Source organism: Cynocephalus volans, chromosome 1 (assembly GCF_027409185.1).
Source record: "Cynocephalus volans isolate mCynVol1 chromosome 1, mCynVol1.pri, whole genome shotgun sequence".
Classification (NCBI taxonomy): domain Eukaryota; kingdom Metazoa; phylum Chordata; class Mammalia; order Dermoptera; family Cynocephalidae; genus Cynocephalus; species Cynocephalus volans.
Window position 1 is genome coordinate 228,784,043 of NC_084460.1, and position 23,854 is coordinate 228,807,896.

The window sequence follows — 23,854 nt, forward strand, 5'->3', positions numbered from 1 at the left end:
TTCTGCAGCACGTAGTGGGTGCAGACCATTTTGGTTTTAAACAGTTCTGAGACACCATGCTATTGTCTTTTATGGAAGAAAAAATACTCTCCAAACAACCAGATAACAAAATCCTTACTTCGTTAGTTCAAATATATGTGCGATTATGAATTAAGAGTCTTCATCTGTTGATCTTCCAAATTATCAACCTGTATAGTCTTACTGCAGCTTTTTTACAGGAAAGAGAAAAATACATAATGTTGACAAGCAGTGTGCAGATGGGGGAATGGGTGGTCTGTGAATAAGTGGACATGGAAATTACCACTAAAATTTGGGGTGAATAAATAATGTTTTTAAACTTCCAAATTATTAAGTATTAAGAGAAAAAGAGCAGCAGAATTAGAACTTCTTTAGTCACACCAGTGATCATAGCCAAAGATATTAGGCAAACCTAATCCCATGCTTCTCAGTTTTGGAGTCTATTACATTTCCATGCCAGCTGCCTTTAAGATGTAGCTTTGGAAAAGTTCTTCAGAATGTATCATAAACTGATAGCTGTGGCTTATCAATAACAGTGAACGTGCTACCTCCAAATATATTAAGCTAAAAAATGACCTGAGCCCATTTTCCCATTGTTATAACAGAATCTGATCCTAGCACCATTAACCTCCATAAATTCAATGAAGAGAAAACAAGTGTTTTCTAATAGATTATGAGGAGACCCAATATAGTTACCAATATCCTGAAAGTTATTATATACACATACAATTTGTCTCTAACAAAACTATAATGTGAAAATAAGCCACCGATCCTTAGTGTGCGTAGTTAGATTTCAAAAAGGATGAGAATCAAATGTGAGAGGAATCAAGATTGATTATATATGTCAAGGACATCAGTTCTGCTTGAATACTGATTGAGTGATTAATGAAGTACTGCCAGAATTACTAAATCTCTTTGCAGAAAATGTTTTTATACTTCCCTTCATAATTATAAGTTTAGCAGGAGAAAGAGGATTAATTTATGGGAAGTAACTTACAAACTAATTTCCATTCCTTTATTTAAAAAATAAAATCCATGGAAGACGGCAGTTTTTCTTTCTACTTCTGAGTTCCTTTTAGGAGGAGATCATTTCAGACCCACTTTTCTAAGGAATGGGAGGACAATGTTTCCTTGATCAATTGTTGAATTTAAGTTTAGGGCATTTCCTTCATGACTGCATACGGCATACTCATCAATTCATTTGTTTGTTCATTCATTCATCAACAAGCATTCATTGGGTACCAGCTAAATGGGAGGCACTGTGTAAAGTGATAGAGATAGAGGAATTATTTGCCTAAATATCTGCCCTTTGAAACTGTATCTATTTGTTCTGGAATCATGGGAATTCGCCTAGCTAATGAAAGGAAGGAAGTTCCGTCAGTTCCAAAGCAAACAGTGTAACTGCACCTAAGCCCTTGAAAACAAGTGATAAAACAAGAAAAAGAAAACAGACCAAAATTTAAGACCCTTGACTGGATCCTCAACTGATGTCACATGTGAGGGACAGGACTCCTCTGTGTCATCAGACTTCCTGAGTGGCCAGTGTGTGTGTGTACATGCACTTGCCCATTTTCCAGGGAGGACAAAGCAGAACAGGGCTGGAAGGAACACGGGTGGGGCAGAGAAGACTAATTTTACCCATAAGCCCAGAACTATGAACTTCAGAGCTAGATGGGACTGTAAAGATTATTTAATCAAACCATTGTTTTATTCCCCCCCCAAACCCATTTTGTCTTAGGATAGAAGTTTTATACCCATACACTCAGCAAGGACCTTATTCAGTCTAGGTGTAGCTTTGTTTACATGTGTTCATTTAGAGAGGAGAAAATGAACTGCTATAGATTGTTGCTGAACATTTTGAAGTAGGAAACTTGAAATTTCAGACAATGTTTTTGAGTGCCTACTATGGTATGTGTTGGGAACCCTGCATATAGAAGGACAGTGCTTGTCATAGTGCTAGCCCTCAAGGAACTCATGTTCTCCCTGAAGTCACTAAAATGTATAGAAATAATTATACCTTAATGACAAGATATATTTTATTTCTTTATTTATTGAATCAAAATCGATTATACATATTTTGGGGGTTCAACATCGAGATATGTTGATCAAATCAATATTACTAGCATATATATTGTTACAAATCGTAATTATTCTTTATGCCCCTTGTCCAATCTCTCCCCTTCCCTCATTACCCTAGATTACTTCTCTCCTTCTGAAAGAGTAATGGTTACTCTGTTGATTTGTTGCCTAGATGATATATGTCCAATGCTAAGAGGTGTGATCAAGTCCCCAATATTATCATAGAGCAGATGCTTCTTCTGTCACTCTGAAATGGGCTTTGTGGAGAGAGACATCCTCTTCTTTTCTTTGTCTCTGCTGGTGACTCTCCTTGTGTCAATGCACTCCACTGGTTGGCGGACCATCTGTGTGGTGGTTGTGGCATCTAGCTGCTTTCACGGCAGCCATGGTTATTGTGGTGGCTGTGGTAGGCCACCAAAAGGAGATATTTTTGGTATGCTCCTTGGTGCTGGCAGTGTGCCTGGTTGTGGTGTGTGCCTGCTCCTCTTCTCCATGCCTCTGGTCCCTGGGTGGGCCCTAAGGCACTGGCTCCATGTGCCTGGTGGTGGGAGGCAGACCTGATCCCCTTCTCCATTCCTCGGGTCACCAGGCAGGCCCCAAGGTGCTGGCGCAGTGTGCCTGGTTGTGGGAGGGCGGTCCAGTCCCTTTCTCAATGCCCCGGATTCCCGGGCTGGATCTAAGGCACTGGCATGGTGTGCCCGGTTGTGGGAGGAGGCTCTAGTTCCCTTCTCCATGCCTCGGGTCCCTGGGTGGGCCCTGAGGTGCTGGCCTGGTGTGCCTTGTTGAGGGAGGGCAGTCTGGTCCCCTTCTCCATGCCTCAGGTCCCAGGGCATGCCCCAAGGAGCTGGTACAGTGTGCTTGGTTGTGGGATGGTGGTCCGGTCCCCTTCTCCATGCCTCTATACCCTAGGTGGGCCCTGAAGGGCTGACATGGTGTGCCTGATTGTGGGAGGGCAGTCCAGTCCCCTTCTCCATGCCTGGGTGGGCCCCAAGGCACTGGCATGGTGTGCCTGGTTGTGGGAGGATGGTCTGGTCCCCTTCTACATGTCTTGGGTCCCTGGGTGGGCCCCAAGGCACTGGTGTGGTGTGCCTGGTTTTGGGAGGAGGGTCCAGTCCCCAGATCCATGCCTCGGGTCACTGGGTGGAACCCCAGGCGCTGGTTTGGTGTGCCTGGTTGTGGGAGAGGGGTCTGGTCCCCTTCTCCATGCCTCAGGTCCCCAGGCAGGCCCCGAGGCACTGGTGTGATGTACTTGATTGAGGGAAGGCGGTCCAGTCCCCTTCTCCATGCCCAGGGTCCCTGGGTAGGCTCTGAGGTGCTGGCATGGTGTGCCTGGTTGTTGGGGGAGGAGGTCCAGTCCCCTCCTCCACGCCTCAGGTCCCTGGGAGGGCCCAAGGCGCTGGCTCAGTTTGCATGAAAGTGGGAGTGGAGTCCGGTCCCCAGATCCAAGCCTCCAGTTCCCAGGCAGGCCCCAAACGTGCTGGTGGTGTGCCTGGGCCAGAACTAATTTTTTGTCCTTTGCTCACTTCTAACATGGGAGAAGTATGCAGGAACCAGTGCTTGAGCTGTGTGGTTGAGCTGTTTCCCTAGAGAAGGCTTTTTGTGCAGCTCAGGGTTTAGTGGTTGATCTTACAGGTACTTTCAGCTCTCCAGAGACCTGGTGGATCTGTGTTCTGTGGAATCTCTGATCTGGGCCTGAGATTTTTCATCAAACTGCACCCCATGCAATTCTGCATTCCCAACCAGTCTCCTCTGAGTGGTCCTGTGCTGATTGGGGGGCGGATTGGCTGTCCTTGCTGTGTCCCAGTGTTCCCCTGGTGGGCCTGTCTCCCCCACTGCCCATGCTCCAAACACTTCCCATGGGACAGGCTGTGTGCCGGTCCCTTGCAATGACTCACCGGCCTCTGAATGGCTGCCTTTTTTCAGTTGTTCTGGCTCCTCGCTCCTGCTTTGGTCCATGGGAACCCTATTAGTGGTCTTGCTGTCCTTGGGGCCACCAAGGCCCTCTTCTCTCCTGCTGCCTCCAAGTAACTCCATCTGAAGGGCACAGCTATGGCTTCTACCAGCTCCTGCTCCATGCGCTTATCAGCTCAAGCCTTAAAGCAGCTGCCCCAAGATATATTTTGACATAAGAGATATAAGTACAGTGGGTGAAAGGCAGGGGTTGAAGGGGTCAGTTTGGCTTAGAAGATCAGAGAAATCAATCAACATTCCCCCCTCCTATTTTCATTCAACAAAACATTAATTATGGAGCTAATATTTGTAACAATGGGGGCACACTGGTGAACAAGACAGGCATGGATGCCTGTCCTCCTCAGTGTTCAGGATAGTGTCAATCCATAGGTGGCAAGACGAGGGATTGGGGAAGGGCATTCTGGACAGAGAAAATGTTACCAAAGCTCAGAGATGATGAAAATAACCAGATCTGGGTGATGAGAGCCTTGCTACAGAAAACTTTTGGTGGTAGTAGAGTATGAAGTTGGAAACAGTTGGTTTGCAGTCATTTTATGAAGAACTTGAATTTGATTCAAAGCTTTTGGAACAGGACATAACAGGCCGTGGTGTAGAAGATAAATTGGGGCGGTGAATCATTCAACAAGAACCTTTACTGAGCATCTATGATGTGTCCAGCACTGTTTTAGGGGCCAAGATAAATACAGACAAATAAGCACATTCCTGCCCTGCAGGAGTTCTTATTTAGGTATGGTGAGACATGAGTGGATGTGAAGAGCAGTCTGGAGACTACTGCTATGATCCATCCAGCAGGGGAGACTGAAAGTATCAGTTCAATGGTGATGCGAAAGGAAAAGAGAGAATGGTTAGACTCTAGTCAATAGAGAGAAATTTCAAAGGGGGAAGAAATGACAGGATTAGTTGATGGAAGGAATGTGAGGATTCTGGAAAAGGTAGTTGCAATGACTGGTTTTCTGCCTTCAGGTATTCAAGTGGCTGTCAGATGCCTGTCAATCCCTATGAGGCCATGAGGTTGATCTCTAAAGCCTGGCCCATTATTACAGTTTGGTCCATCTGTTTGAACAGTGCCGACTGAAGGTACCTATAGGAAGTTTCTCCTGAGGCCCTTCCACTTGACTTTCAGCACCCCTTCTGATCGCCTCAGATCAGAAGTGTCTGCTGCTGCTTTAGACAGCTCTTCTCTTAAAACCGGCTGAATGAAGATTTGAAGTGTTAAGTGGATAAGATAAGGTTTGAACTGCCTCAGTGAAGTTTCTGTGCTTTTAACAAAACAGCTGAAACAAACAATAGAACAATTCCTAAAGAAATACTCTTTTTATGGTGGCATTATAGGCAAGCAAAGGGCTTTCTGGTATGAAATAAATTATACCACGACAGTTTTCTCCTAATTCTACTACACACTTAAGTTGGCCTTTGGGCTGTTCAATGTTAAGAGATCTGGAAGGAAAAATTTAAGTGCATGTTTCATGTCAAGTGCAACGTTTAAAACAAGCTATCAGGAAGCCACAGCTTGCAAACTGCTAGCCAGTTTCAATCTACCCTAGTCCACTGGGTTTGAAAAGTTTTCTCCTCCATCGTCCCACACAGCCCGTGCTGGGCTCATGAACTTCCTGCCCTGTGGCTTCTCTTGAATCTGTCCATTTCCGTACCGTTCTGACAGTTTCAGTTTCACAGGGAAGGGGTCTAGAAGGTAATGGGGAGGGCATCTCTCCTCTGTAACCAGTCTGAATGTGAGCAGTTTCTCTCTTGAGATGTATTGACCCTCTCCAGCTTCACAAATTTGGGCCTGTGTACGTCTGTCCTGTCTAGCGAACAAGGGATTCAGATCTGATTGCATTCCTAAGATTACTTGGTAGCAGGAAGGGATGGTGTAAGATGCTAAATCAAGTCCTATTCATGGCTGAGTGATGCAGGTAATCTAGATTCTTAATATGACCCAAACCAATAAGTGAGGAATTTCCCATGCTTGCAGCAAGGAGTTTGTGCATAGTTCCTGAAAAAAACAGATGCTCAGAACAAAGTGAAGAGTGTGCCAGCCTTTCCTACCCCTCTCTGCATTAAAATGTGCATTTTATCTCAAATCATCTGAGTTTTAGTGTATGTCTCTTAATCTGAAGCCTTTGGGTTTTTGACAATTGACTACTATTAGCCAACTAAAAAGTTACCTAAGTACATTTTTTAAAAATCTCCTCATCCTGATCAGAACTTCATTCTCTGTCCTACCATTGACTTTGACTCTGAGCCTTCTTTATTCTCCTGCAGCTTCTGAAACTGGATAATCACCACCTCCACAGGCCCCAGGGACCCCTCTTGCTAAATCTTTTTATGTGTTCTCTTCCCCTTTCTCTCTAATCTCCCCAAATCACCACTCCAAGTTCCATGAGGTGCACAACACTCTTTCTCATGGATGGGAAAAATGAAACCCAGTTTAATAAACTCCACTGGGCTGCAATTTTGTGAGGCTTCGAATTGCCTGTTACCAACCCCTGCACCAGGTGGGTTAACCCTTTCAGATTGTCCTTGCCACTCTCTGCCCATTCCCATTCCCTCCCGTGCCTCCCTCTCTGTCCTTCTTGCTTGGCAGTAGCTGACCCTTGCAGAAAATCTTATCTCTTCCGAGGTTCTTTGCTATACCTTTGTATCTTACCAATGAATTTTTAAACTAAGTTGGAGACATTTTTCTTTCTTTTAGCTTTTAGTCTATTCCCCCATTATTTTGCTTTACTTAAATGGAGAGTGCCTAACAGACATTGCTGGTATAAAAATCATTATTCACAGTGGCTCAGTTATTATCTCATAGACTGTGTTGAAAAGTTACCATCTCAGTCACCAGGGAGCCTCGTTACAAAGAGCAAGTTATGGCAAGACACAATAAGACAGAACATTGTTAAACTTTCCTCACAAATGCCTGCATGTTAAAGCCCTGGGGGAAATAATCCAAAAACTGGGTCATCAAAACAAACAAAAATAGAAAATGACTCTACCATCAACCAAGACATCTCTGGAAATGATGAGACATGGCTGAAAGCAAAGTGTTTACACTGGGCTATCCATTTTAACTGCTTTGAGAATATGCCTATTTAAAAACTTAGATTTACTTAAGTGTAATTTAGAACATTAAAAAACAAAAAACAACTCTTACTGGTTGATTTATGTTAGTTCCTATATTAGTTTGTTAGGGTTCCATAACAAGGTACCACAAACTGAGTGACTTAAACAACAGAAATGTATTTTCTCACAATTCTGGAGGCTGGAAGCATGAGATCAAGATGTGGCAGGGTTGGTTCCTTCTGAGGGCTGTGAGAGAATGTCTGTTCCAGGTTCTCCTTGACTTGTAGATGGCTGTCTTCTCCCTGCATCTCTTCACATCATATACTCTCTATGCATATTTCTGTGTCCAAATTTCCCCTTCATAGGAGTACACCAGTCATACTAGATTAGGGCGACCCTAATCACCTCATTTTAACTTGATTACCTCTGTAAAGACCTTATCTCCAAATAAGGTCTCATTTGGAGGTACTGGGAGCTATGACTTCAACATACGAATCTGAGGGGGTAGGGGGAGACAGAATTCAACAGATAACAGCCCCCATCTTCCTATTCATGCTGGCTACATAATTAGCAGGGCCCACGGTAAAAACGAAAATGTATGGCCCTGGCTGGACATGGGGAAGTCAAGTCAATCTCCTCCTTCCCATGGGCCCACAGGGATTGTAACCTCTGTGCTATAACATGCTTGGAACACACTTGGTACCTGGATTGGGGATGGGTGATAGATTCCCACTCAGTCCTCCCAGAACATGCAGTGGTGCTGCCAGCCCAGTGGAGACAGCAGCTGTCTTGCCCTACCCAAGATGCCACAGGGCGTCCACTCCCAGGCCTTGGGCCTCCAGCCCCCCAACGCCAATGCAACCTGGTTATTACCATCATGGGTGGAAGGCAGCAGTGGTTGTAGGGCAGAAGTGGGGAGGAGGCAGCTGAGAACCCTCCCAGGGAGGTATGGAGTTGATACCAGGCAGAATTGAGCTTAAACTGAGGCTTCAAGCCTCTGGCTCATGCTCCATTGTCCCATCAGACTTCACATACAATATGCAAATTTGAAGATAAAAATTATTATGAATCCCAAGACCCCAAACCACAGAGCATTAAATCCTAAGCAGGAGGCCCTTCTGAACATGGGTCCCTATGCAACTACACTGGTTCCACGTCTATGAAGCCCTCCCTATTCTTCTTAGAACGAGGTTAACACTATGGAAAAAACACTTTGGCAAACTAAGAGCACTTCTCTTAGGCAAAACTACTTGAAGCTAGAAGAGTATCTGCCTTGGTTTCTCCTATGCACAATGGGTTTAATAACAGCATTGGCCTTGGGAAGCGGGGCAAGAAGGTGGATTAGAGGTGCCCAGGGCGCATGCCTCTCACAAAAAAGGACCAGAACAACTAACAGACAGCTAAATATCAATGGGAGCACCTGCAGGAGAGCACAGGAGTGCAGCAGGAGAATGGTAAGATAGCTGTGGAGCATAAAAGCCTAAGATGGCAGCACGGAGAGGAGAGAGGTACATGGCCTCAGCCACCACAACTCCAATACCAGGATCAGCATAGGAGAGACAGAGTGGAAAGGCAGGCAGAGGGCCCACACCAACCTCCATCCTTACCACAGAGGCCTGCAGTTAATATTGCAGGAAGACTCCACAGCCCTTGCAAACCTGGAGCTTAGTGTGGGGAGCTGCCTATAATACAGGCACTGCATCCATCACTCCAGAACAGGAGCACATACAGCCCACTCCCCAACCCTCATCCTTGTGAAGCAAGCTGATGCAGTACAGCGCCATCTTGAAACCAAAGCCCTTGCAGGAGCATGCCCTGGCCTCGGGCCAGCAGCCACGGTGCTTCCCCAACCTTAAGGCTCAACAGTTATTCCAGCACACTCACAGGAGAGGCTACAATGCCTTGATTCTAGCAGCTTGAGGCCTGGACCCAGGGGCAGCTGTGACCCCAGCCCTACATGTCTGGGAAGCCAATCCCAGGCCTGCTGAATGGATCCACTGCCACATCCCCAGACAGAGATCAGACTGGCATACCTCTACCCCCAACTTCCTTCACCCCCTCCCCCATCAATGGGCTGAGTTCAGTGCACCCAAGCTCCAAACCTGGAAAAACAGCTCATAGGTCCCTACCTTAGTGAATGCACCCCTGGGCCAGTGGAAGTGGAGTGCATTGGTACCCTCCTGGAGAAGCAGCCAGGAGGTCTCATCCTCAACAGTCCTGCCTAGCAGCCTTGCTCACTGCCTGAGAAGTGGCTGGCAGGGCCCCCCTCTGTAGCTCCACCTCGTGGCCACATCCAATGCCCAAGAAGCTGCTGGCTGAGCCCCCTATTAGCAGGCCTACTTTGCAGCCTCACTCACTGCCCAAGAAGTAGCTGGCAGGGCCCCCTCTTTGTAGCCCCACATAGTGGCCTCATACTCTACCCAAATGAAACCTAAAGACACATTTTCAGGTGAAAGTCCTTCCCCACACATGCCCTCTACAATACTCAAAGGGGTGACCCTTCCACCAGACACACAGATCAGTACAGGGAAACAAGTAACATTAAAAAACAAGGAAACATGAAGCAACCAAAGAAACACAATAATGCTCCAATAACTGATCCCAAAGAATTGGAGATTGCCAACTTGCTGGAAAAGGAACTCAAATTAATATGCTTAAGGAAACTTGCTGAGATACAAGAGTAAACAAACAATACAGTGAAATCAGAAAAACAATTCATGATCTGAATGAGAAATTTAACAAAGAAATGGATATCATAAAAAAAATCCAACAGAAATCTTAGAATTGAAGAATATATTGAATGAAATTAAAAAAAAAAACAAAAAAACCACATCTGAGAGTCTCAACAACAGACTAGATCACACAGAAAAAAGAATTTCTGATCTTGAAGATAGCTATTTTGAAATAGCCCAGGAAAATTTTTTTTTAAAAAAGGATTTTTAGAAAATGAACAAAGCCTACAAGATTTATGGGATTCTATTAAGCAAATATTTGAATTATGGGCATTCCAGAAGGAGAAGAAAAAAAAAGTTTTTGAAAATATATTTCATGAAATATTAGCTGAAAATTTCCCTAGTCTTGAAAAAGATATGAACATCCAAATCCAGGAAGCCCAAAGATCCCCAAATAGGTTCAACCTCAAAAGGCCCTCTCCAAGACACATTGTAGCCAAACTGTCAGAAGTTAAAGACAAAGAGAAAATTCTAAAAACAGCAAGAGAAAAGCATAAAGTCACTTATAAGGGAATCTCCATTAAACTAATAGTAGACTTCTTAGCAGAAACTCTACAGACTGGGAGAAATGGGTGATATACTCAAAGTACTGAAAGAAAAAACCTGCCAGCCAAGAATATTACATCCAGCAAAACTATCCTTCAGGAATGAAGGAGAAATAAAGTCTTTCTCAGGCAAACAGAAATTAAGGGAATTCATCACCACAGTCGAGCCTTACAAGAAATACTTAGGAAGAGAAGGAACAATAACAACTATCATGAAAACACCTGAAAATGTAAAACTTACTGGTAGAGTAGATACACAAATTAGAAAGAAAAAGGAATCAAACTTCACCACTACAAAACCCCACCAAACCACAAGGATAAACAATAAGAAAGAAAAGGAACAAAAGATACACAAAACAATCAGAAAACAACCAACAAAATGATAGGAGTAAGACCTCACATATCAATAATAACCTTGAATGTAAGCCCGTCCTGTGGGAAGTGTTTAGAGTGCAGGCAGTGGAGGAGACGGGCCCATGGTGGGAACACTGGGGCACATCAAGGACAGATGATCTGCCCCCCATCAGCAGAGGACCACTCAGTGGAGACTGGTCAGGAATACAGAACTGTAGGGGGTGCAGTTTGCTGAAAAAAACTCAGGCCCACACCAGAGTTTCCATACAACCCAGGTGTAACAGACCTCACAAAACCCAGAAGTACTTACAAGGTCAACAATTGAAACCTGAGCTGCACAAGAAGCCTTCCCCAGAGAATCGGCAGCAAAGCAGCAATTTAGCTCAACCGCAGGGCTCAAGTGCTGGTCCCCACAAGAAGTTCCCCATTTTACAAGTAAGCAAAGTACAGCAAATTAGTTCCAGTGCAGGGTTTAAGTGGTGGGGGTGGCTAATAATCCAACACAGAACTGGAAGAAAAAACAAAAAACCCACAGATCAGAGAAAAAAAATTGATATTAACCAGTAAAGGCCTAACACCACCAAAGAACACCTATAAAACCTAGAAGGACTGAAAGCTCCCCGGGATCCCAAGCCAGGGTGGAGAGAGGGCCAAGGGCCTTAGCCATGCCCCCCTGATGTCCAGCCAGGCATCCAGCCCAGTGATGACTGAGCCCCTGCCAGAAGCAGGGCTCCTGAGCTGAGATGGGGGTGCTGAAGGCCTCAGCCATGCTCTGCCAAGTCTGCATCCAGCCTAGCGACAACCACCAGGCTGCCACCAGAAGCACCCTGAGCTCCCAAGCCAGGGTTGGGGGGCCAAGGGTTTCAGCCACACCCCTGATATCTGCATCCAGCCCAATGATTAGGCCACTGCTGGAAATGTTCCAGGCTCCTGAGCTGGGGGGGGGCGGGGCAAGGGCCACAGCCACACCCCTCCAACATCCACATCCAGCCCAGTGATGACCACCAAGCCACTGCCAGAAGCACCCTGGGCTCCCAGCTGGGATCGGGGGGCCAAGGGCCACAGCCACACCCCTCTGATGTCTGCACCTAGCCTAGCCACAACAGAGCTGCTGCCAGAAGACCCTTGGGCTCCTCTGCAGGTATGAGGGGGGTGCCACGGGCCTCGACCATGCTCCCCCCTTTCTCATCCTCCCACTCTATTCCCCTCCCCTTTCTTCTCTCCCCCTCCACCCCAACAATATCTTAGAATGTAAAAATAATAATACTAGCAAAAAGAAAGAAAAGAAACAAATGAGTACAGAAACACAACATACCAAAACCTATGGGATACAGCCAAGGCAGTATTAAGAGGAAAGTTTATAGCAATAAATGACTACATCAAAAAGATAGAAAGGTTTCAAATAAATAAGCTAACAATGCACCTCAAGGAACTAGAAAAGCTAGAACAAACCAAACTCAAAATAAGTAGAAGAAACAAATAATAAAAACTAGAACAGATAAAAGTGAAATTGAGACCAAAAATATAAAAAAAAAGATGAATCAAATGAAAAGTTGATTTGCTGAAAAGATAAAATCAACAAATCATTAGCCAGACTAACCAAGAAAAAAAGAGAAGACAAATAAATAAAATCAGAAATGCAAAAGGAGACATTACAGCTGATACTACCCAAATACAAAGGATCATTAGAAAGTATTATGATCAACTATTCACCTATAAATATGAAAACCTGGAGGAAATGGATAAATTTCTGGACATATATGATCTACCAAGAATGAACCAAGAAGAAACAGAAAACCTAAATAGACCAATATTAAGTAATGAGATTGAATCAGTAATAAAAATTCTCCCAACAAAGAGAAGTCTAGGACCAGATGGCTTTACCATTGAATTCTACCAAACATTTAAAGAACTAATACCCGATACCTCTTAAACTACTTCAAAGAAATTTGAAGTGGATGAAATTCTTCTGAACTCATTCTATGAGACTGACATTACCCTGACACCAAAACTAAGTAAGGACACAACAAAAAAAAAAGGAAAACTACAGGTCAATATCCCCAATGAACATAGATGCGAAAATCCTCAATAAAATACTGGCAAACTGAATCCAACAGCACATCAAAAAGATTATACAGCATGAACAAGTGGGATTTATCCCAGGGATGCAAAGATGGTTCAACATACACAAATCAATAAACATAACACATCACATCAACAGAATGAAAGAAGAAAAAACCATACAGTCCTCTTGATAGATGCAGAAAAAGCATTTAAAATTCAACATCATTTCATGATAAAAACTCTCAAAAAATTAGATATAGAAGAAAGGTATCTTAATACTGTAAAGTCAATACATGACAAACCCATAAGGAGACTATAGTCAACAACAAATGACTGTATAATTTCAAATAGCTAGTTGAGAGGATGTTGAATGCTCCCAACAAAGAAGTGACAAATGTTTGAGATAGTAGATATGCTAAACAACCTGATATGATCATTGCATACAGTATAAATGTACCCAAATATCATATGTGCTCCTTAAATATATACAATTATCATGGGTTAGTTAAGAAAAAAATTAATTAAAAAGAAAAAATAATTTCAGAGACAGAAGTAGATTAGAGGTTACCAGAAATGGGGAGGGGAAGGAATAATGAGTTATTGCTTAATGAGTACAGAGTTTATGTTTAGGACGACGAAAAAGTTTTGGAAATAGATAGAGGTAGTGGTTACACAGCATTGTGAATATAATTAATTCCATGTAATCGTCTGCTTAAAAATGCTTAAAATGGAAATTCTTATGTTATATGTTTTACCATAGTAAAAAATAACAATAATAGTACTGGTATCCTAGGTTCCTGATAAGAATTATTCAGTCACAATGATCACTTTATAAATGTTAATAAGAATAAAAGTAAATCTTAACTTTGAACATGGATGGTGCCAAAGAGTAGCAAAATAAGACAATGTTAATAGTTAAATAATCACTTTGAATTTTCTGTTTATATTTCCATAATTGAAATGAAAAGTTCTCAAGGATAGAATGCAAAAAGCCAGAAATAGTAAAACTTTTAATAGCATATTTCTTTGGAACTGCAGTATTCTGGAAAGTATCATAAACTAAAAAGTCACATGGGCATGCATGAAAGCAGAAATCTCTTGTCTGTTTTGTGTAGCTCTGCTGTAGGTTGGATGCCCCCCAACTTCACTAAGGATAATCCCCACTGTAACTGTTGAGGGTGGGAAATCCTATTAGATTGGAGGACCATGCTGTAGAGAATGGATTAATAATTGTGGTCAGGGCGTGGTTCTGAGGGCTTTAAAAGGAGAGCACACGAGAGTGTAGTCTCTCTCTCTGCTCTGCCATTTTCTGCCGTATGAGACCCCTGGGTCACTGTTGCCACCACCAAGACCCTCACCAGATGTGTTCCCTGCACTGTGGACTTCCCAGCCTCTGAAACTGTAAGCAATAAATTCTGTTTTCTTTATAAATTATCCAGTTTCAGGTATTTTGTCATAAGCAACAGAAATGGACTAACACAAACTCTGTATCACAGAACAAAGTTATAGAAATTCTAATCACAATCTTCCATTTTTCTTGAGTGGCTTTATAAAATACTTTTCCCTAAATTACTTATAACATACTCTTTTATTTGTTTCATTTATGAACAATAATATTTCTTTTCACTTTGATCAATTCAGAATATGACTTATATTCCTAACTATGCGTTGGAACATCTCCCAAAAGGCTTTTAAGAGTAGTTTCTGAAAGAAAATGGAGGGAAGGGTCTATAAATGTCTCAAACACATTACTTTGATAGATGATATGAGGACTTGCTATAGAGGGATGAGTTCAGCAGAGGCAACACAAAAGAATCATTTCTTCAGAAAGCCTGATACAAATAAGCAAATTGTTAGGTCAAGGGGAGCTGAGGGGCAAGGACAACTGAGCTGTGTGGCTCAACCTTTCCAGTCATTGGCTTGGAAGCTGCACTGTGTGGTTATCAGTTACGGTGACAACCAACAGTAGGAAAAGAGGTTAGAAGCTGAATGATAAGGAGTAAAAAGCACCAGGAAAACTGGAAATCTATGCTGATTCACAAGGGCTTGCGAGGAAAGGAGCCCGTCAGAGAAGCTGGGGTGAGAAAAGCATGAAGTGGAAGAGATGCTGAGAGATGACAGACAGGGACAGGAGAATCGGAGTCCAGTTGCTTGGAGTGGTTTATGGCCGGGAAGGGCAGTTAAACCACTATCTGATCATGCTTTTACTTAAATTCCAAATCTCCAGATTAGGAAGATGGCTCACTGTCTACGGACTTCACGAGTTACCTAGAACAATAAACAAATCAGTAGCTTTGCGCATTTCTGCTTTATGAAAATATTCACTCCCACATGTGGTTAGGGACTTGGAAAGGGAGGAGCTGCAGAGGAGAAGAGGCTGTTTCTCCTGCTGCAAAATCAAATCTCATGTTCCCACCATGCAGTGGGATACAGAACTGTCATGGATGGGGTCACAGGCTATCCAGGAACCTTTTGCATTACTGCTGAGTGCCTGATTCGAATCCCTGCGCTACAAGTTCCTGTAAGCACAAGTTACTAACCCTTCTTCATCTGTGTATTAATATTACCTTGTGGTGCGGATTCAATGTGTTGATGTAATGTAAAACAGCACACAGTAACCACTCTCCAAATGTTAGAAAACATTAAGAGCAGTAGAGAAGGGTGTTTTTACCTTCGTATTAGCAATGGAAGTCATGGGGAAACTCTCAGGGCCTGGGCTCCTCCCCATGGCTGCCTCCAGGTGGTAGCTCTCATCACCCTTTCAGAAACCTCCCCCAGGTGACACCTTCCCTTCCCTTCCTCACCACTGGGTCCACCGTTCCCCACATTCACTATGGCTTCGACAGCAGCAGGCTTCCTGTTGTCTTCCCCATCCCAAAGCCTTTAACTTCCACACAGATGACCCTATACTCTGGTCCAGTGCTTTCTCACTGCAGGTCATGGCCCATTAATGGTCATGAATCATTTAGTGTGTTATAACCAGTGTTGGGGTGCAAAAAGCTGTCATCCCAAAACACAGTTCTTTGACATGTTGGAATAAGGAAGCAGCCTCAGGGTCTCTCTGTCCTGCCCCCCACTCCTGTCCCTTGGTTCTCTGTCACTCTCTAAAGCACAGGATGAAAGTGTTCCCGTATCTGCCTAAAGTCCAGACCCACTAAAGAAGACAATTTCCTCTGGTCCTTTCCCTGAGTGCGGAGGTTAATTCTAGGTGTCAACCTGATTAGATTAAGGAATGCCCAGAAACCTGGTAGAGCTATCTCTTTAGGTGTGTCCATGAGGGTGTTTCCAGCAGAGATTAGTGTGAGAGCCTGAGTGGACTGGGTGGGAAAGACCCACTGTCAATGTGGGCAGGAATCATCCAATCCACTGCGGGTCCAGAGAGAGAAAAAAAAGGAGGAAAAAGGCAAATCTCTATCTGCGGGAGCTGGGATACACTCTTATTTCCTGTCCATGGACATCAGAGCTTGAGACTCTTCTCTTTTGAGTTCCAGGACTTACACCAAGAACACCATCTGCTTCCCTGGTTTTGAGACCTTTGGACTTGGACTGAGTCACGCTACTGGCATTCAGTTTGCAGATGGCCTATCGTGGGACTTCTCTTCACAATCGCGTGAGCTAATTCCCTAATAAATCCCCTCTCATGTATTTATAACATTTCCTATTGATTCCATCCCTCTGGAGAACCCCAACTAATATAGTGAGTTTTCATTAACTTATATCACAGGAAGGAAGACTGGAGTCTGTCAACACACCTGGACAGACTTTTGTCACAGATCATTGTCTTATATTTCAGTCCCATTCAGTATTTCGAAGAGAATCATTTACCAGTCATTGTCTGCTCTGTGGGCCAAAGAGACTTTGTCTCAGGCCATTGTGTCTTCTCCACGCCCGCTGAGTCCCCCTAAGAATCATTTACTTCTACACCCCCATCTCCTCTTTCCTTATGGAGATGGGTATATAGGCTCTGTACTCCAATAATAAAATTGGGACATTATACTCTTGTGATTCCCCCATGCTTTGCACCTTCCCAGCACATTAAATAATAATATTTGTTATGCCTTTTCTTCATATTGATCTAAATTTATCAGGGATTTTTATTAATGAATCTTCAGGGGTGAAGAGGACATTTTCCCTTGGCTCCTATACCAGCATAACAAAACAAAATAGAATGAAATAGAGTAGAAAAGTAGCTGCATGTCACATTAGGTAAGGACATCCTTTTAATGAAACTTGTTCCAGTTATATATATGTGGGCATATGTATTGTGGGTTGTGATATAAAATGTATTTCTTATTGTGCCACACCAACAAAACAGTCCTCAACTCTTGACTCCAGCTCTCACACTGCTCTCTGTGCATTTGGTTCCACGACCTCCTCTACTGTGAGGACCTTCTTTTGCCCGTTCTCCACTTCAGTGACCACTCCTACAACCACATCTTGGATCTGGTGACTACTGAGAATAGATCCATCTTCCAAACTTGGAATTTCTGTTGTATAACCACTGTCCCTCCTATTCTGCAACTTTCCCCATCTGTTTTCACAAATTTTCTTCTTTTTTAACCCTATATCTTGAATCAAAAGTTTTTGCTCCCAATATTCTTATTGAAACCAACTTAGAACAGCTTTAATCTTCCAGATGATCTCTTTGCTGCCCTCCAGAATGATCTTCAAGTCCCAAACTGACCATGACATTCCTAAACTTAAAAGTGTGATCTAGTTTCTCTTTGTCCAAACCCATGAGACCTTTCTCAGCAGTATCCAATTCACTCAAACAGACTTTTGTTTCCAGAAGCAGAGTGCCTCCAGCCAAACTCTTCACTTCCTCATCTCTTTCATGCTCCCAAATATAGACATGTCACAGCTTCTTGCCCTGACTGTGACCTTTCTGGGTATCTACACCATCCACAGCTTCTGTGAGGCAGAATCCTCGTGTGCACCTCATACCCCTGCCATGGCCAATTAGCCAAAGGACGGCCTTTGATTCAAGTGCAGAGCATTGGGACTAGCCAGCATGCTGTGAACAGTATGACCAGATTCCTCTCCTACGAAATTAAGGGACTCGTCCCAGGAAGAAATGGGAGCTACACATGAAAGGTCCTGTAAGTTGAAGCAATAGAAACCAGTCAACAGAAAGGAGAACCAAGCAAAGACTATTATCCAGCCCCAGAAAGAGAGAAACAGAGAAAGTAGCTGCTTCATTTCAGTGGCCAGTTTCTGGTTCCCAGGAGGCCTGGATGCATAGGAGAACTTATTCTTGGGTCCCCTTGAGATCATGGGATCCTTAAAACCAGCACAATGTTTGCATGAAGACCTTCAGTGGGCCTCTTTCCTTGTATCCAAAAGAGCTCAGACGGGAATTTCAGTTGACTGAACTCTTACTGTTGACTCACACATGATTCTGTGCCTTTGCACATAAAATACGCTTTCCCGTGAATGCCCTATCTCCTTTTTCCCATGTGGCAACTACCTACTTAACCTTTACAAAAACAAATGCCCTTGTGTGAATCTTAGCTCCCCAGGCCAGTCCCTCCTCCACCCCTCTAATGCTTGGTTTGTTCCTTGTTGGCATAACACCTACCACACCGTTTTGTAATTGTTTGTGTTTCTGTATCTGTCTCTGGACTCTCAGCTTCATGGGGACAGTGTCATATCCTACTCATGTTTTTATCTCCCCAGTCTGGGGGCGAGTAGCAGATTCTGTTGGTTTCCTACCCACAACCCCTAACCTGGAACTCATTCACCCACAGACAGTGCCCACATGCTCTGACCAACTTTCTGTGCCTCTCTGCCTGAGCTTGTTTCAGGCAGGTCAGAAGCACAGGGGGATTAATGCCCCAGGAGTGACCCTCAATCAATGAGAGGTGGGACCCCTAAGAGGATCTGCAGAGTTCTACACAGTCCCTCAGAGGGTCCTTTGCGAAATGGAGCCCCGGTTGCCCATGGTGGTATTTTTCCCTTCCCTGCCTCATTTCCTCACTCCCTTACCATGCTTTCCAAAATCACCTTCCAAATAAAATACTTGCACCCCAATAAACACGTCTCAGGGATTGCTTTTGAATGATTCCAAACCAAGACAAGGAGGAAAAGCACTTGTTCTTGACAGATAGTCAATGAACAGCTGAGGTCTTCAGGCCCTCACCCCTCTTCCTATTGGCAGAGGATGTTAAGAGACACCTCCTACCCCATTTCACTTTCTTCTCTCTAGATAGGACCTCATGGTCAAGCACGTTGACCGCATGCTCATCAGCACCTTCACTTCCCTTGATCGCTGATCATTCAGAAGAGCCTACCCTGACCGTCCCCAAAGACTGACACAGTGTTAGGCTCTCTCTGCTCCTGCCTCTGGGAAGCTGAGCACTGCAGGAGGAAACTTCCCTACTAGGTTGGTTGGGCCATCTCACATTGATGATTTTCAGCTCTCCACATAGTTTCAAAACTCCTTTACTTGCCCCCGGGTCATTTCCTTTAGCAATGACTATGCCCACCTTTCACCTTCTTTATCCTCCCCCTTGCCCATCCCCGTATCTGGAGTACTTGAGGGAGTGAAGTTATCAAGTCTTAGCACATGCTAGAAGTAGGGCTCAGGAGAGCCACCACAATGACGCCCTCTGGTAGAGCCAACTAGAGGTAGGAGACAGGTTCCAGTCCTGCAAACACAGTCCTGCCCTGTGGCAGGGCAGTAAATAATTGGTACAAGCCTGCCTAGCTGTCAGAATGGTCCGACTGGCCAGAGGAAGAAGGTGCCATGGGGATAGTGAAACAAAGGACAACACTTGGGGAAGTACTATTATTAGCTCTATTTTTACAGATGAGGAAACTGAGGCACAGAGAGGTTAAGTAACTTGCCCAAGGTCACAGAGCTGGTAAATGTAATAGTCAGGATTTGAACTCAGTCTGGCTCTGCAGCCCATGAACTTAACTATTATATGACACTGCATCTACTGATTTTTGAATACAACATTATTGATAAATGATTAAAAGTCAGCACAAGATAGTCTATCATCTGCCTCTCAAGACTGGTAAGCTTATAATCCATATCAGATCAATCGATAATACATATCAAACAATTCAGATGAAAAATACTATATATATCTGCTATGCATTATTACATCTCCATTATTAGTGGATATGAAACTAAAATAGTGTATTTTTCTCCCAGTTGCTCTGTGGATGTCAATCACAGCTAAAGGTGAGTCAGTGTGGTACAGTGAACACAGCAGTAAACTGAGGCACCCCAAAACATGTCTAATTACATGGTGGCTGTACCTCAGCTTCCACATCTGAAGAATGGATGGGTGAAGCAGACAATGTCTCAGGTCTTTTCCAATACTAAGATTTTGTTTTTCCATCTTTGTACAGTCAACAGAAGCTTGCTTTCAAACCTGTTTAGGTTACACTTGAAATTCCATTGATGGGAATGACTGGAGTCAGGGAGGGGAACCTATGTGAGGATCAGTATACAATCTCTGTGTGCTTTAGAACATCAGTAGCAGTAGTTTCATATCTGAGGAATCTCTATGCCAGCCCCTTCTATGTCAAACCCTTCAGATTTGCAAACTGCACCTGGAGGGTACAGGAGGTAGCAGATGGTTCTAATTTCAGAGTGTCCTTGACTACTTAGAAGGCACTGATTAGGAAATACTGTCTCAGGCCGGGATTTGGGTCTGCTGCATATAGAAGGGATTAGCCTGACATTGCTAACCCTGGCTCAGAGGATCACCAGCAGATACTCTGTGTGGCCCAGTTCCAGCTTCTGTCCTGCAGAGTGCTGCCCTGTTCTACCACCTAGTGCTCAGGCAAAACCCACATTTTAAAAGGTAAAGGAATAACCACTGTACGGTAAACCCATACTGAGAATGGACCACATCCTGGGGTCAGATGTGCATCCATAGGAACAGTTTTTACAGAACTGACCAAGAAAGTGAAAGCATCTCTAACCTTTGGCTGCTTTAGAATAAGAATGGTGGTGGTGTTCCACCTGTCCCTGATAAAGCCTCCAGGGAGCCAGGGAACACACTCCTGAAAAAACTACCTCAAAAATGTATACATAACATGTTGAGAAGGTAAAATAAACCCAGATACTGATCACACCTTATTTCACCCCTTTTCTCCAAACTTATCCCCAAAAGCAGAGAGGATGGAAGCTGCCTGGAGGCTCCTCCATGTTTATTTTACTTTCCCCTACTTCCCTCCAACCTACATACGTAGGCTTCTGCTTCTGGCCTCTGGCTTCTCTGCCTCAGAGGTGACCTATTCTTGAGTGTGGGCCTCTGCAGGACAGAAACCTTTCCTTCTGTCTCTTTACACGTCCGTTTATGAGTCTTAGGTTTAGTAAGTGCTCAACAAATGTTTGCTGAATTGATCCGTGTATGCACTTACGTGTTTCAGGGGGTAACTTAATCCTCACTGGTGCCATGTGTATTGCACACCCCGATTTTCTGCTGAGAGAACCTGAGGAGCGGAAGAGTGTAACTTGTTCCAACTCACACAGCTCATCGAGGCCTCCTCGCCCCCACCTCGTCTGAGAGGCGTTTATAAAGAAGTTCAAGTTTCCTTTCCTGAAAGGGCAGAGTAGGAGGCCTGGGCCACTCCGCAGGTGGCGACTCATACCCCGCGTGCTTGCTTTGGATAGTGGACGACATGCTTTTTGCATTGTTTGTCCGAGCGGTGATCCTCCAAAATAAACAACTCTTGGAAAGTTTCCTTTTGGGAACTTCCACCCTCCTGTCTCCGGCTTGTTCCGGGTGCCCGCGACCTGGCCACAGCGAAGTTAAGTTGCCTGGGAGTCCGGGCCCTGCGCCCGCTGCGCCCCCCACGCAGAAGCCGGGGCCTCGGGAGGGCGGTGCAGGACCCGGACAGTGGGGTACAGGGCTGCCCCATCCGCAGGGCTTTCTCGGGACTGCAGACACGCGGCCACCATGCAAACCTGGTCGCCCTCGGCCACCCCCAGCCTCGCTCCTTCCTCCTCTTTCTCGGCCACCCTCCGCCCCCGACGTGCCAGCTGGTTCTCCGGCCCTGGGGACACTCACCCTGCCGCTCGAGAACCCTCTCGGGGGTGAGCGCCGCCGCCGCGCCCTCGGCGCCGTCCCGCGCCACCCCCAGCAGCAGCAGCAGCAGCAGCAGCAGCAGCATCAGCATCGCTAACCATTGGGACCCCGGGCGCCTCTCGTCGCGTCCGCGCGGGCCAGAGCCGCGCCCCGAGCACCGGCCCTGCGGCGCGGGAGGCGGGACCGCAGCCGTCTCCGCGCTCCACCCTTCCGGGCGCCTCGCCGCTCCTGCGCCCCGGAGACGCACGCCGACTCGCTTGTCGCCATCGCGTGTGGACACTCGGGGCTCGGCGCAGGGAGACGGGAAAGTTGCCAAGGTTTTCTTGCCCGACCCACCCCAGCTGGGCAAAGGAGGAGGAAGAGAAAGTGGACCCTGTGCCCATCCCAGAAACTCCTGCCCTTGGGGTAGGGAGAGAGCAGGGGGGGGGGCTGCTCGGTGCACGCTCCTTGCCCCTCCCTCCTCCAGCCCCGCTCCCTCCTTTCTGCAGGAGGCCAAAGAGGACTTGGGGTGAGCGAGTGGAGAATCTCCGGGACAGGGAGTTTGACAACCGGGTTTGCACTGCGGATTCTGGTAAACACTGCGGGTTTGGCAGCAGGCGGCTTAGAGTAACCCTAGCTGCTGCGTGAACCCGAGCGCCTCGAGAGAGCAGCACAGCTGTGGAGCACCGGAGGCGCCTGGGGAGCTGCGCCCTGGTCCCCGCCCCCCTCGCTGCAGAGTAATCGTCAAGTTCTGCTGTTGGTAGTTCCGTTCCGTTTTAAAATAACCTCCTGCTTCCACTTCCTTTGATTCTCCGTATCCAGCGAAATAGCCCGGCCCCTGTTATCCCACCTTACAGCTGAGAAACCCCACCCAGAAAGGTCAAATGATTTGCTTCAGGTTACTCCTTAATTCAGCCAAAGTTACTCCTTAACCTGGTAAGGAAGAAAACCCCGACTAGAATGTAGTCCTTCTAACTGCTCTCCTTCAGATAACCAGCAGAACACTGGAAGCATTTAATAATCATGAGAATAGGCCAATATTGCATAAGACCTTTCCTAAATAGGACCTTGACATCAGTCATTAAAACACAAGAGGAGAAAAGAAAGCAAAAAGGGGACTTATTTAAAGAAAGGTGGTGGAATCGTGGAGGACCTTGTCTTTCTCAGCTACTTATTTGACAATACCAAACAAACATTTTCAAGTAGCACTATTTTAGCCTGATTCTCCAGAAAGCAGAGCCTGGGAGGAATGACCTGCAGGGAGCCGCACTGAAGGTCAGAATGAGCCAGGGAAGAAGCAGGTGATTGCCTTGGCCACTGCTATAGCAAAAGGTGCTCAGTCCTGCAGGAACAATAGAGGGCCTCAGAACTGTCTGTCCAAGGATAAAGGGGAAAGCATTTATCCCTAGACTCATGATCCCTGTTGGTTAAGGAGATCCTAGGGTTATTAACTCCTCTGCACACTTCTGTGGAAGTGGTGAGCCTCAGGCATGGGCCCATGACTACATCTGAGAAGCCCTGGAGCTGGAAGCAACCGGTGTGCATGGCATGGCAAAAGGTGAGGCACTGTCTGGTTGCTCTCACTCCCCCCCCACCCCCCCCGAAGGAGTGGAGGGGTGGGGGTGGGGGGACAGCTGTGGGAATCCTGCTGCAGAGGTGGCTGGATTAAGAGGTGGGCTGAGAGAATGTGAGAGGTTCCAATGTGTGTAGTGAGTCTATAGCATATTACTATATGTAGAAATCAGCATCCCTGCCTAAAAATGTGCAGAAAATGGATGCTTTCAGCATCCCAGACTATACAGACTTTGATCACAGACTATGTATCTATCTCTCCTATGGCTTCAGAACAACATTTATATGGGGAATATCCCCAAAGTAGAAGATTTGGCCCTGCCTGAGTGGGATGGCATCAACTGCAGCAGGCAGGCACAACCCAAGTGACATAATTAGGTAATCAGGTGTGACACTGATATTAATCTCTGGTGAGGAACAGGGCAGTAAGAGTAAAGGGGAG

General features: G+C 45.3%; 1 protein-coding gene across 1 annotated transcript in view; it reads right to left on the reverse strand.

Annotated features, from left to right (window-relative positions):
• The window catches only part of PLA2R1 (phospholipase A2 receptor 1), a 132,805-nt gene extending 110,783 nt beyond the window's left edge, over positions 1-22,022 (reverse strand). The window contains 1 exon segment of the mRNA XM_063106482.1: positions 21,844-22,022. Within this exon segment, the coding sequence (XP_062962552.1) occupies positions 21,844-21,952 (109 nt within the window). The 5' untranslated portion in view covers positions 21,953-22,022.
• Positions 22,023-23,854: the final 1,832 nt, after the last annotated feature.